Source organism: Bufo gargarizans, chromosome 5 (genome assembly GCF_014858855.1).
Source record: "Bufo gargarizans isolate SCDJY-AF-19 chromosome 5, ASM1485885v1, whole genome shotgun sequence".
Classification (NCBI taxonomy): domain Eukaryota; kingdom Metazoa; phylum Chordata; class Amphibia; order Anura; family Bufonidae; genus Bufo; species Bufo gargarizans.
This window is the reverse complement of record NC_058084.1, coordinates 226,303,851-226,318,611: the sequence shown is the minus strand read 5'-3', so window position 1 is coordinate 226,318,611 and position 14,761 is coordinate 226,303,851. Positions and strand designations below refer to the sequence as shown.

At 41.7% G+C, this 14,761-nt stretch overlaps 1 protein-coding gene across 1 annotated transcript in view; it reads right to left on the bottom strand.

Annotated features, from left to right (window-relative positions):
* RECK (reversion inducing cysteine rich protein with kazal motifs) overlaps positions 1-14,761 on the bottom strand; it is an 801,790-nt gene that overhangs the window by 85,591 nt on the left and 701,438 nt on the right. Inside the window, exon 20 of the mRNA XM_044293464.1 lies at positions 10,918-11,073. Within this exon, the coding sequence (XP_044149399.1) occupies positions 10,918-11,073 (156 nt within the window). The remainder of the gene's footprint in view (positions 1-10,917; positions 11,074-14,761) is intronic.

Below are 14,761 nucleotides of genomic sequence, written 5' to 3'. Positions count from 1 at the left end.
TCTCTATCTCCAACATCATAATTCCTCTTGGCGACTGAGAGCTTCTTGGAGAAGAAGGCACACGGGACCCACTTGCCAGGAGATTAACCCTGTGACAGCACCGCCCCAACCCCCACCTCTGATGCATCAACCTCCACTACGAATGGCTGAGACACATCCGGCTGCACCAGAATGGGAGCAGACGCAAAACGCTCCTTAATAGCCGAAAAGGCCTGCAATGCCTCATCCGACCAGACAGAGACATCAGCGCCCTTCTTGGTCATATCAGTAAGAGGTTTTGCTATGGTAGAATAATTTGAAATACATTTTCTATACTAATTCGTAAACCCCAAGAACCGCATCAAAGCTTTCTGATTCTCTGGTCGGTCCTACTCCAGAACTGTCCAGACCTTTTCGGGGTCCATACGAAAACCGGAATCAGAAACATGTATCCCAAGAACGGAAGCTCTTGCACCGCAAACAAACATTTCTCCAACTTGGCATATAACTTATTCTCCCGAAGGATCGTCAAAACCTGTCTCACATGATCCTGATGGGTCTTCAGATCAGGAGAATAAATTAAAATGTCATCCAGGTAAACTACTACGAACCTCCCCACCAAGTGATGAAAAATGTCATTGACGAATCGCTGAAATACTGCTGGCGCGTTCGTCAACCCAAAAGGCATCACCAGGTTCTCATAATGACCCTCGTGTGTATTGAAGGCCGTTTTCCACTCATCCCCCTCCTTGATTCTGATCAGATTGTAGGCCCCTCTCAAATCCAACTTGGAGAACACATTGGCTCCAACAATCTGATCAAAAAGATCAGAGATCAAAGGCAGGGGATATGGATCCCGGACTGTAATACGGTTCAATTCCCGGAAATCCAAACACGGTCTCAGTGATCCATCCTTTTTCTTCACAAAGAACAAACCTACTGCCACTGGAGAATTAGATGGTCTAATATGACCCTTTGCCAAACCCTCGGCGACATACTTTCGCATGACCTCTCTTTCGGGTTGAGAGAGGTTGTAAAGCCGAGACTTTGGCAACTTAGCCCCTGGGATGAGATTAACTGGACAATCATAGTCACGATGAGGGGGCAATTCCTGAGCCCCACCCTCCGAAAAGACATCCGCAAAATCCGAGATATACTGAGGTAAAGCCGTAATGGACACACCAGAGATAGATGTGCCAAGACAATTATCCGAACAAAACTCACTCCAACCAATGATTTGTCTCGCTTGCCAGTCTATAATTGGGTTATGTCTAGTCAACCATGGCAACCCCAAAACTATAGAAGCTGGCAAATTCTTCATGACAAAACAAGAAATAATTTCAGCATGTGACTCACCCACCCGGAAGTGAATACCATGAACAATGTGAGTAAGGCTCCTTTGAGAAAGAGGGGAAGAATCAATTGCAAAAACACAAATCTCGTTCTCTAAAGTGCAAGTACTTAGTCCTAGGTTTTGAAGGAAAAGAAAGTCAATTAGGTTTACCCCAGCACCACAAGCAAGGAATACATCAACAAACACATTTTTTTACTCTAGCGCCACCATAGCTGGAAGGAGAAAACGGGAACTGCGGGGAGCTTGCATACCTGTCTGCTCCACCACACCATTCATACTACCAAGTGTGAGGGAATTTTTTTTTTCTTTTTCTCTTCCACCTGTGGTTTAACATAAGGACAAGAAAAAATAAAATGACCCCTCTTTCCACAATAGTACCATAGATTGTGCACCTTCCTAAAGTCTCTACTATCAGAATAGCAAGACATCTGACCTAACTGCATGGGTTCCTCCCCTACCTTGGGAGCAGGTGAGACAAAACCACAGGCAGTAGGGATCCCTTGCACGGAGGGACCCTTACACCTCTCTCTGATACGTCTATCCAACCGTATAGCCAAAGACATTGCATTCTCTAGAGTACCCAGGTACTCATGAAAAGCCAGGGCATCTTTCAACCTTTCAGATAACCCCTGACAAAACTGACTATGTAACGCGGGGTAGTTCCACCCCAACTCAATAGCCCATCTCCTAAACTCTATACAGTAACCTGCAGTATGTTTATCCTGTAGTAAGTTACGCAATTTTGATTCTGCCATCGAGATCCAATCTGGGTCATCGTAAATCAATCCCAGGGCTTTGAAAAATTCCTCCACCGACCGGAGGGCCAGAGAACCGGGCGGCAGAGAAAAAGCCCAGGATTGCGCATCCCCTTTAAGCAGAGATGTGATGATACCAACCCTCTGATTTTCATCACCTGACGAAAATGGACGCAGTCGAAAATACAATTTGCATGACTCTTTAAAGCAGAAAAAATCATCCGTACCCCCTGTAAATTTCTCGGGAAGAGCGACTTTAGGCTCCCCACCCATTTGACCTGTACCTGATGCCAGAACCCTCTGACACTGTGTGACCGAACTACGCAGATCCGCAACCTCTAGGGATAAACCCTGCATGCGGTCAACCAGTGCATCAATTGACGCCATCACAAAACCGCTCAGTAATGGCAGTCACAGTATGGCGGATTATAATGTCACGGCGGGCATGCACTCAGACTAACAGATAACCCACCAACCAGGCTCTGGGCGAGAGACAGGGGAAGGGTCACCTCCTAGCTAATCCCTGACCTCTTTCCCTGCACTGCTCAGCCCACATGCAGACCTTAAAGGTAGGTATGATGTGTCCCTATGCCTGGGCTGACAAAACCCTAAATTCCCTGAGATGGAGAAGAGGGGAAATTGGAGCAGCCTGCTCGCACAGAACCTGGATGGGAGGGATGACAAAACAACCAAACTAGAAATCACACTTATCTTTCTGAGCTGGAACAGACAGACAACCTTCCTTCCTAGCTTCCAAGACCACAATGATTTGTATAATCCACTCAGAGCACTGGGCTGGTGTGCTATTTAAACTAATGACCCCACCCAGAGCACCTGATGAGAGGCAGATCCAGCACGGCTCCAAAACAAACACTAAACTCGTGCTGCTATCCTGGCCGACCTCCACACATCGTCAGAGTGGGGCATGACAGAGGGGCTCCAGTGCTAATAGTGGGGAGAGGGGGTAGCCCTGTCTGACCCCTCTGCCTATCTGGAACGAATCAGTCAGATCGTCATTTATTATTCTGGCACTAATTTTGGTGTACAGGAGTTGGATCCAAAAGATAAAATAATCTCTGAACCCCATTCTCCTCAATGTAGCTAACAAAAAAGGGCACTCAACAGTGTTGAACGCTTTTGAAGTATCAATTGAAACTATTATCTGTTCCCCTCTATTATTAGGTACTATCTGCATGTTCACAAAACATCTCAGGATGTTTTCGGATGTAGTCTTACCTGGCATAAATCCAGTTTGGTCTTCATGTATTATTTTGTTGATTATCCTTTTTAGTCTAGCTGCTAAAACTTTTGCAAGTATTTTGTTGTCGGAGTTTATCAAGGAGATTGGATGGTATGAGTCCATCAGCGTTGGGTCATTTCCAGGTTTTAAAATAAGGGTAATCATGGCCTCCCGTAGGCAGTCAGGTAATATTTTACTTGTCCTTGCGGCATTCCACATATCTAGGAGTTTAGGGGTGTATATCTCTTTATATTCTTGATATACCTCAAAGGGAATTCCGTCCAATCCGGGGGATTTGTTTTTCCCTACATTTTGCAATATCTTATTTATCGCCCTGGTATTTATCTCTTTTTCAAGGGTTCCTTTATTTTCTACCGTCAGGACGTTCAATTCTATATTATCCAAAAACTCCTCTATTTCCATTACATCGGCCTCTAATCTGCTCTTATACATATCTTTCAAATATTCTCGTATTATCTCCTTTTTCACTGATTGTTCTACTACATGCCCTGATCTGTTTACCAGTCTTTGGATATCGTTACATTTACGTTGTGCTGTTACAATAGCAGCTTGCCTCTTCCCTGGTGTATGCCCCTGGGTATAATAATCTTGTATATAGTTCACTCTTTCTTGCTCTGCTAATAAGAACATTGCATCTGAGTATTCAGCTTGTTTATCTCTCCATGTCTGGAAGTTTTCCTCTATTGGGTTAGCGATATATTCCCTTTGTGTTATATCCAACTCCTGTTCTAATTTTTGTATCTTTTGCCTTTTTTCTTTTTTACAAGTAGCTATATGTTTCATGAATATCATATAGGCTTTACCTGCCTCCCATACGATCTTGGTGTCTGTCGTGCCTACATTTTGGTCAAAATATTCTCTAAGTTCATTTTTAATTTTTTCATGATTCACATTTATATCTATCCAACCTAAATTAATTATAATCCTAACTTCTTTCTTCTCACCTAAGTCCCTTATATTTACCACCATTGGACTGTGTTCTGAAATACCACGCTGTGTATACTTAACCTTAGTGATTTTGTTTATTGTACTATAGTTTCTAAATGCCATATCTATCCGTGACAAACTATTATGTGTTTTAGAAAAACATGAGAATCTTTTCCCCAAAGGGTTGTGCAACCTCCAAATATCTACCAGATTCATTTCTTCTGTGATAGCTTTAAGACTAGTTTTTGAGCTACTTCCCATTTTTTTCCCTGATCTACACCTATCCATTGTTTCATCCATTACCATATTAAAATCACCCACTATTAATAATGCCCTATCAGCTCGGTTCAATGAGAATTCATATATCTTTAATAGCACGACCATTTTAAAAGGGGGAGGTATATAAACATTTGCTATAATCCAAGGCTTATTTGCTATTATACAATCCAGTATCACATAACACCCTTCGGGGTCTACCATCTCCTCCTTAACCTGCATTCTAATATCCTTATGCAACATTATACTCACACCTCTAGAGTATGAAGAGAATATGGAGTGTTATGCCTTATGTTTCCATGTTTTCTTTATATACCCACAGTTTTCTTTTGTTAATTGGGTCTCTTGTAGACATACTATAGCAGGTAAGAATTTGTTGATCATGTCAAACACTGCTATTCTCTTGGATCCTTTTCCCAGTCCTCTAACATTCCATGAGACTACACACATATATTCTCCTGATTTTTAAATAATGTTCTATTCCCCGAGTATGCGGGGAGCGAAGGGCGGTGAGGGAAGAGACGCACAGGGAAGGAGGGAGAACGGAAGGGAGAGGAGAGGGAGAAAAATAAATAAATAATACTTCTTATTCTCTTCCACCTTTTCTTCTCCCAGAGGTGATTTCCCACCCACCTACCACCCCATTGTATCCCTTACCAGCTTGACCCAGGAGACCGATATGACCCCTGACTCCCTAACTCGCTTACCCTCCCTCTCAACCTCCTCCCCAGGCGCATTCCTATACCTTATTATTTATCCCTAATCCATTCTTTAACTTCTTCCAGATTGTTAAAGAATTGTACTCTCTCATTCCATTCAATCCGTAATTTTGCGGGAAACATCATGGAATACTTAATTCCTTTTGTGCAAAGTTCCTTTTTAATTCCTATAAAATGGCTCCTATCCTGTACTGTTTCCCTAGCATAATCTGGAAAGATTGATACCGTGGCCCCAGCATACGATAAGCTGCCCTTTTTTCTGGCCCTACGAAGAATCTCATCCCTGACTTTGACATTCATTATTTGTACCATAATAGGGCGCGGTCTCATACCTGGGGGAGGTTTTTTTGGGGGGATTCTGTGTGCCTCTCTACCAGGTCTGGGAGTTTTGTTATATCCTGCCCAAATTGTTCCATCAACCAGTTTTGAAGAAAGAGGGTAGCATCCTGACCCTCCACTCCCTCTGGGAACATCTCAGATTAGTCCTCCTAGATCTATTTTCCATATCCAATAAGTTTTCTTTAATTTCTTTGTTATCCTGTATTATTTTTGCCTGTGCCCCAGTAATTATCGGTAGCTGATCTTCCACATCGGACATCCTTTTTTCAGCTTCCTCCAATATGTTTTTATATTTCTGCATATCAACCCGGAGGAGACCCAATGATTATTTTACATTTCCCACCTGGAGAGAGAGAGATCTGTTATTGCTAAATTCCATTTTTTTCTTTCAAGAAATATATCTTGCAGACTGGGGTGTTGCCCCTCCTCTGCTTCTTTTACTTCTTTTGTCATTAGATGTGTTTGTTTTTGCTCTCCCTCTCCAGGCGGGAGATCCTCCCGCAAATCTACAGCCTCCACCCAGTACGTCCCCCCCTCCCCTTGAGAAATCTGTTCCCCCTTATCTTGTTGTATTCTGTCCTGTTTGTTTTTATTTTACTATTTTGTGGGGACATAGACTGTCTAGTCATAGTTGTTATTAATTGTTGCCTACACAGATCGACCTTACGATTCCCAGGAGAGGTGGATGTATCAAGGGCAGTATGTACCTTCCCCCGTTTTCCCACCATATATTTGGCCATTATCCCCTATATTTTTTTCTTCAATTTCTAAGATATAGACAGGGAGCTTCCAAATTACATATACATGCAATACCTTTGGGGCTTCCAGAACCACATAGGCAATAAACCCCAAAAAGTACACAGTAGTATCCGTCTTTGTTTCTTAGTCCTGAGCGACTTTAGAACATGCTTTATACCTTCTTATTTAAGGTTTAATCGAACTCTGTTCACTTCTGGGCCTGGTTAGTAGCTGTAAATTACTCATTATTAATACTGTTAGTTCCCCATCCAAGCAGAGTCGGTGGCGCCTGACAATATAAACCAGTTTGTATCGTACACTGCTTAAAACGCTACAGGTTTACACAGCTAGTTCAATTGCGTACCACCCACTTTGTTCATATTATTCCCTGCTTCAGCAATCTCTTGTGCTACAGCCGGCGCAAAAGAGAGGGGCGTAACCCGAGCACTGTGTTTCTGATCAATCCATATGCTCACTGCAATCAGTGCTTTGCGTTTCATACATTTTATAACATTCCTTTCTTTAACGCATGATGCAAAATATTCCTATTTCACAGTGTAGGAGTTACTGCCCCCTCTAAACTCGTTTGTTAGTAAACCCGAAATAAATCAGCACATATTCATCAATCACTTTATGCACCTGGATTCAACGCCCCAAAGTTACTGTCGGCAGGTTACAATATTGGACTCCACTTGCATTAGGGCCATAGCTCTCCAATTTGGCCACTCGCCATCTAATATTACTGCTATCATTCACAGCCATCGAAGTCAATAGAACGAGTTAGTTGGTTAATGCAGGGGTTAAAACAAGCTCTCATAACCGTGTGAAGTATCTTCTTCCTCCCTTCGGTCATAAGCCACAAGTATCAGTCTGGAAGGTTAGTTGGTTATTATAGGAAATAAAGCAATCTCTCATATATAACCATACTCAGTCACTTTTCCCTCCATTCAATCCTCAGCCACATATTTCAATCTGGCAAGTGTTTGGCTGCCCCGAGATAGAGCTAGTACTCTCCCCTGTAACCACTCATAGCCAGGTCCTTTTTCTGATTTGTTGCCAGACTTAGAAAGGTCTACTGTTTCAGATAGCAGGTAAGCTCTTAAAAATATCTCATGTGACTCTTTCATGGCTGACCCCGGTGACTCGGTTCCGTTGTTGAGAACATCACGGTGCTGCTTGGCTCTCTTTTTTCCGCGGTGGGGGTGTTTGCACCGTTCCTTTTCACCCATTCCTTTTTGCCCGGTATCCTGGCTGATGCACGGCTCTGTTTCTGGCACACGTCTTCTGTCTCCCGACACAACGCAGACGAGCCCTCCTCAATATTGTCACCGCGCCTTGCGAGGGTTTTACCGCTCCACTCAGCCATGTACCAGGGTCCTCATTGTAGAGGTCCGGAGCTTGCTCACCAGATCCCTGCACGCCGACCTAGCGCTACTTCCGCATACTTCCTGCCGGAGGAGGCTCTTAGCCTGGGAGGGAGGCGGTGCACGTCGCATCAGACATCCTCGCTCATACCGTCGCCCTATAATTTTTTATTAATCATTCCAATAACAGGGCATCTTAAGAGTCCTGTATTGTTATTTATCGTCACTACCTCTTCGAGTCGGGAGTGGGTAATTGCCGCGCGCCTCCTCCTTAACTTGGAAGCTTATGCGTCAATACTTTGTCCCACATTTCCGCTTGATTACATTTAATTTCCTCCATTGACCTCCCTTGGATGTGGTATCCCTTTCGCAGGCTCCCTCTCTGGCCTGGAACCCTGAATCCCCACCACCCATGATCACTATGGTAAGCGTGCGTCATGGTGGGGAAGTATGTGTGCACACGCCTACACGTACTGAATGATGGGTATGCCCCCTTCAACTTCTGGGTCTCCAAATTAGGCACATGGCCTGAGCTTGCCCTTTACGCCTTGGAGGTGCTGACCTGCCCTGCAGCCAGTCAGTGTATTCTCTGAAAGGTGGGTTTAGCACGACTGAAGTGGGTTATCACAAGTTATATTTACCAATGTTTTGGGGTGTACCCCAAGTTAAAAATAAAAATTAAAATTTAAAGCCAAAAAACTGTGTGGGCTACCTCCTCCACCTCCGCTTCCACCTACACTGCCACATCCACCGCCTCCTCAACCTCCTACTCCATATGGACCTTGTCCTCCTAGATCAAGTTTATTATTTATTATTTTTATATATTTTAATATTTTATGTTATTTAAAGTCATTTCCCTATCCACTTTTGTTTGCAGAGCACTTGCCATGCTCTTAACCACATTTTGCTGACATTTGCAGCCCTCTAGCCCTTTCCATGACATTTTTACAGCCATTTTGGTGCTGAAAAGTTCGGGTCCCCATTGACTTCAATGGGGTTTGGGTTCGAGGTCAAGTTCGGGTTCAGAACTCAAACTTTTTTGTGAAGTTCGGCCAAACCCGTCAAACCCGAACATCCAGGTGTCCGCTCAACTCTAAGCTGTATGGTGCGCTGACAATAAACTGCTCCTGAATACCAGAAAAAACAAAAGAGTTTATTGGGGACTTCAGGAAGGAGAAGAGAGACAACCATGACCCCATTCACATAAATGGCATGGCTGTTGAATGGGTTTCCAGCTTTACTTTTCTGGGGACCTACATCTCTGAGAATCTGTCCTGGTCAAGCAACATCTCTAGCCTGGTCAAGAAGGCATATCAGCGCCTCCTTCTTTTGAGGACACTGAAGAAAAACCATCTGTCTGCTGACATACTGGGTAACTTCTATGGCTGTGCAACAGAAAGCATCCTGACCAACTGTGTTACAGTCTGGTATGGGAATTGCTCTGTTGCTGACCGCAAGGCACTGCAGTGGGTGGTGAAAACCGCCCAATGCATCACAGGGACTTCACTTCCTGCTACTGAGGCTGTTCACAAGACGAGATGTCTACGTCGGGCACACATCATTCTTAGGGACTCCTCTCGTCCTGCCAATAAACTCTCCCAGCTCCTTCCTTCCAGAAGGCGCTACAGGACCCTTCAGACTAAAACCAGCAGGTTTAGGAACAGTTTTTTCCCCACAGCTGTCACCCTACTGAACTCCACCCCCTACTGAACTATACATCTGTAAATTTGTATATATGTAGCACATCTCTATACTTGTTCATAGTACATGTGTATATTTGCCGTTTGTATAGCAATATAGAACAATCCATCTGTGTATCTATATATGTATACATCAGCACATCTGCTTATCTGTATATATGTATACATCAGTACATCTGTATATTTGTCCATAGTACATCAGTATATTTGCTTTCTATATAGCAGTATAAACACCTTTATACTTAAAGGGAGTCTTTCACCTAATCTGAGCGTGAATTTCACCAGCTGAAGGCGGAGGAGGTAATAGGACAGAAGTGCGGGCCAGAAGGCTGAAAGAGGTGTGTTTTTCTGAGCACATCGCCCAGTAACGCCACCCCTGGGCACCTTCAGAAGCTCATTTGTATACGTTAAAAAGGTGGGGTTTTTTTATGATCTAGACGAGGGACACAGAAAGAAAGGTACCATTGTAATGAGGGTCAAAGAGTCTATAACCTGATCTGAGCAGTCTAAAACGTTCAGATTAGGTAAAAGACTCCCTTTAACTTAGTTGTACATACATTTCTATTGCACTTGCTGCTCTTTGAACTTCTGATTAGATGCAAACTGTATTTCATTAACCTGTATTTATACTGTACATGTGTAATGACAATAAAGTTGAATCAAATCAAACCAATCAGATATGGACAGGATAGGGACAATGTCAAATGAAAATTGTATTGATGTTTGTGTTGTGTTTGGTGAAACTCATTTGGTGTCATGATCGTGGGTAAATGTCTGGGTCATAGCATCAATAGATGGCCTAATTATTAGATGAGCTAATCTGCTCACTACTTTTTTTGAAAAAAAGATCCCCATGTGTCACAATCAGAGAACAAGTATGTTCTCTTATTGTTGGTAAAGGCTGTGTGTGTGTGTCTCTCTCTCTCTCCTGGTCAGAACTCCCCTAATAGCTCTCCAATTCCCTCCATGCTGACAAATCATCTAGCTGAAGGGAGGAGGCTGATTTCTGCTTCATATCTTAAGCAGTGTAACAGCTAGAGATTCATCCAGATCTTGTTTTGTGATAAGTTGCATCTAGAGCCTCGATCTTGGTCTTGTTTTAAAGCAGAGATTGTCAGCTTGAATATCTAGCTGATACACAGCCTGAGATCCAGCCATCAGTATCAAGTATCAAAGGTGATGCTGAAGGCATGTCCGGAGAGTTCTCCGGCCTGCTCTCTTACCTCCTGTCCTCTGCAGTTTATTTGTAGTCTCCAGACCACTACTTGCTAGGTGCAGAATCTGTCCAATGATGGTCATGTGACCACGATGAAACTGCAGTTGATTCACCCTTTCTACCCATAGAAACTGCACTGAAAATGAATTTGATTTTCACATCTCAACCTCAAATGAGCATAAAAACTATACCAATATATAGCGAGTATTCAGTGGATCATTCCACAAATTTTAACACTTTGGTCTTATCAGTTCTGACAGAATGACCTAAAACAATATGTCATTTTTACCTGTATTGATTTTGTTTGATTGTCAACTGGAACGACAAGGACAATTATTTCTGATTCCACACTGAGGTACCCAAATACATCACACTGGGGTACAGATATGTGAAGTCTTATTTTCTGAAGTATGTCGAAGATACTTATAGGCCATTCCTTTGTTGCCTGTTAAAAAATATATGTTTTATTACACAAAGTATTAAAATCTTGACTTTAAGACTTGCATATAATCTCCTTCAAGAGCTACATAGTGAGCCTGCCTCTTCCAGATGGACTGTTTTTCTTGGAACTGGTAAGGGAATTCTTCCTTTAACAAAATCAGCTCTGAAGCAGGCATTATTACTCTTTTAAGAAAATCACAGCTATTTCTGTGATTATTGCTCTTTTAGCACAATTAAACTGTAAGAGGCAAATCCTTGCTGATAGCTCTTGTTGCTACGTCTGGAGGGTTCTCGATCAGAGTATTCAGTGTCTGAAGAAGACATCTCTGCTTCACTTATTGTGAGGTTCTGATTTTTATCAAAATTATATGTCCAATGTTCCCTAAATTCTCTACATCTGAAATTAACTGACTGTTTTCAAGTGTTTTTTGAGCTGTGCTTGATAACTTCTGACTAAGCTCTGGAGATTAGATTCTTTAAAAAAAAGACTCAGTCTGATTTATATTTAAGGTCTTTACGCTTTAGAGGTGTTCTCAAACATCAGCTGTTGGAGAGGTATAGTATCAGTGAGTTCCTGTTCCCACTTCTCTAAGAACTGTGGTTATATGCATACAGAGAGAGAGGGGAGGGGGTGCTTGCAAGTTTTATCAACGTTTCAGAGTTGTCTATATCTCTGCATAAACTACATCTTTTGACACAAGTCCTAAAAGTGAATACAGATAACCAAATGAGTCTAAAATATTAGACTCAATCATTTATTTATTGAGGAAAATTGTCTAACATCACACATCTGGGAGTTAACGGTGAGCGAATCAATTCTACCAGGCAAAAATGTGTCTAGAATTTCCCAAAAAGTTCTAACGAGCCCTATTTTTTTGTGGTTCATTTCAAGAGAGAGAGAGAAGAGGGAGAAAGAGACAGACTAGTATGCTACTCTAGGTTTCCTAGCAATATATATGCATTGTCTGGGGGGGTATTCTTTCTTATTATGGAGAGCACCTATTATGCATAGTACGTGTGTGGAGTATTGTAGGGCAGGCAATGCCTTCTCAGTTTCTGGGAAAGATATTCAAATCGGCTTTCCAAAGCCTATCTAATGCCAGCAGATGTCCAATGCATTCATTTTCATATATTTTTTCCAGAAACCCAGGAACGTTGACTTGCTTATGATACTCTTCAAGCACACTCTGTGTCCTCCATAAGAAGAAATAGTACCCCCACCAAGGCCTCTCAGGCAGTGTCTTTGCTCAGATCTGTTAAAGATTAATTAGAGTTTAACCAGAAAGAGATGGATTCCTGGTAGGAGATATAGAGTTATACTTTCTGTTTAGAAAGAAGACTAGCTTGCATTTCTCTTTCCCAAAAAAGCATTGTGTATAGATGCAAGCATAGCAGTAGACAAAAGACTAGTTGAACAGTTTGAGGCTACCACCAAAAATTTTGTGGATAAAAAATAAGGGAAATTTGATCTATGAAGCACAAGAAGATATGTATAAATATACACATTAGTGATGAACAAATCTAAAGGAGGTGGGAAAGGAGGTGGGATCATCTCCATCTCGCTATAATGTACCTAAATCATCTAGGTACATTATAGCGACCATCTGTTGCACTCCAAGCAGAAAAGGTATCTGATTTCTCAGCAGCCAGCCATCTTTCCCAAATCTTCTCAAACTTATCAGGTCTGTGTACCGTAAGCCATCTTTTTCGTTCAAAATCATACACTTTAAACAATTCAGTGAACCAGTCGTTCAAAGTCGGAGGGTCCTTCTGAAGCCATCTCCTTGGAATAAGTATCTTGGCAATATTTAGGAAGTAATTGCAGAGATCGGATTTAACGACTTGTTGATGTGTGTTATACAAGTTAAACAAAACCAAGTTAACTGACAAGGTAATATCCGTGCCAAAAATCTTGTTGATCACACTGCATACATCCTTCCAGAAGGTGGTCAGAGAAGGGCAGGAGAACCAAATATGATCATAATTTCCAATGCCCTGTCCGCATCTCCAGCACACATCAGAAACTTCTGAGTTATATCCACTTAGTAACAGAGGAGTTCTATACCATCTAGTGGTGATCTTATACTGGAGTTCCTGATAATTGTATGCTGGAGAATTGGAGAGCTGGGGATGGATCTGTTTCCTATTGTGTCAGAGATAACTGATCCGTCCCCATTGACTTGCATTGTGGGTCATGAAGAATCCGTCTTGCTCCGCATCCGAGGACAGAAAGCAAACATTTATTTTGTCCCCATTGACAATGAATGGGGACAAAACACAAGCGTTTTTTCTGGTATTGAGACCCTATGACGGATCTCAATACCAGAAAATATTAACTCTAGTGTGAAAGTAGCATAAGCCAGGCTTGCATCAGAAACTAGCTCTTTCAGGAGAAAGGGCCTTTATCAAAGCAGACAAAATCATCTTTTCTAATTGAAAAGCCTTGGAGGTACTCTGGGTAAGTACTATTTCTATTATGGAGACCACTTATTAGATGACTATTGTTGGCTTGCCAATGTTCCTCTTGGTTTCTGGGAAATATATATATATATATATATATATATATATATATATATATGTGCAAATTAGCATGCTTAACATCAGTTGGCATCAGAAAGAATAACCCTTTTTTTGTCAGAAAATCAAATTTGAATTTCTCCCCGCAAAAAAACCAAAGCTATGCAAATAAGCTTTCCTGACCAAAAAAAAAGATAAACTATTTTTTTTTCTGACACAAGCTATAAGAATGATCTCTCTGACTGTGAAATGGTTGAGTCCAAACTCTTTAGAGATACTTTTGTAACCTTTTCAAGCCTGAGGAGCATCATCAACTCTTCTTCTGAGGTCCTCAAAAATCTTTCATCATGCCATGATACTCTTTCGTAAACATATATTTCGAAGATCAGATATACAGAAAAAAATCTGAGGTAGCACCTGTACCCCTGTGGGCCAGTCCGAGCCTGGTTCTAATACATCAACAGTCCAGCTACATCTTTATCTACTACAACTGTGCTCCTACCCTGCTATACCAGAGACACCTGTCTCTGCTGCTCAAGACACCATCCTCCAAAACACATTGTCTGCATAATAATAAAGAATCCAAAAGGTTTTATATTATCTTGGCAATCTCCTGCTTCTGTCCAGTGCTGCTCGAGGAGACCTTCTCCTTCTTCTACATATCGCTGCTGAAGATCAGACTTTTAAAGATCCCTATTTAAATAAAACAGGTTGCCCACTCACATTTGATCATCGTCCCATTCATTGAAAACCCCTGACTCTAATTTTACCTGCAAACTATTTGCTAATCCTAAAAGTTCACATATTTCTGCCACTCATATGTGATATTAGATCACTTTCCTTAAATAAATGACCAAGCTTAATATTTTTTAACACATTTGTTTGATATGGTTATCTTTATTTACTTTCAAGACTTTTAGTATGAAAATCTGATGTAGTTTAAGTCCAAATTTATGCAGAAATATAGAAAATTCTGAGGGATTCACAAACTTTCAAGCACAACTGTATTTATGTATAGGCATACAATACTATTACTCCATCGCCCCTTTCTCTTCTTATTGGTCAGCTACCACCTTGCAGGAGATCCTCCTAGTTTTATATCACTGTAGGCATCTTTTTTGTGTTTTGCATCAATATACCCAAATAAGGAGAAACCGGTCAATTAAACTAGGCAA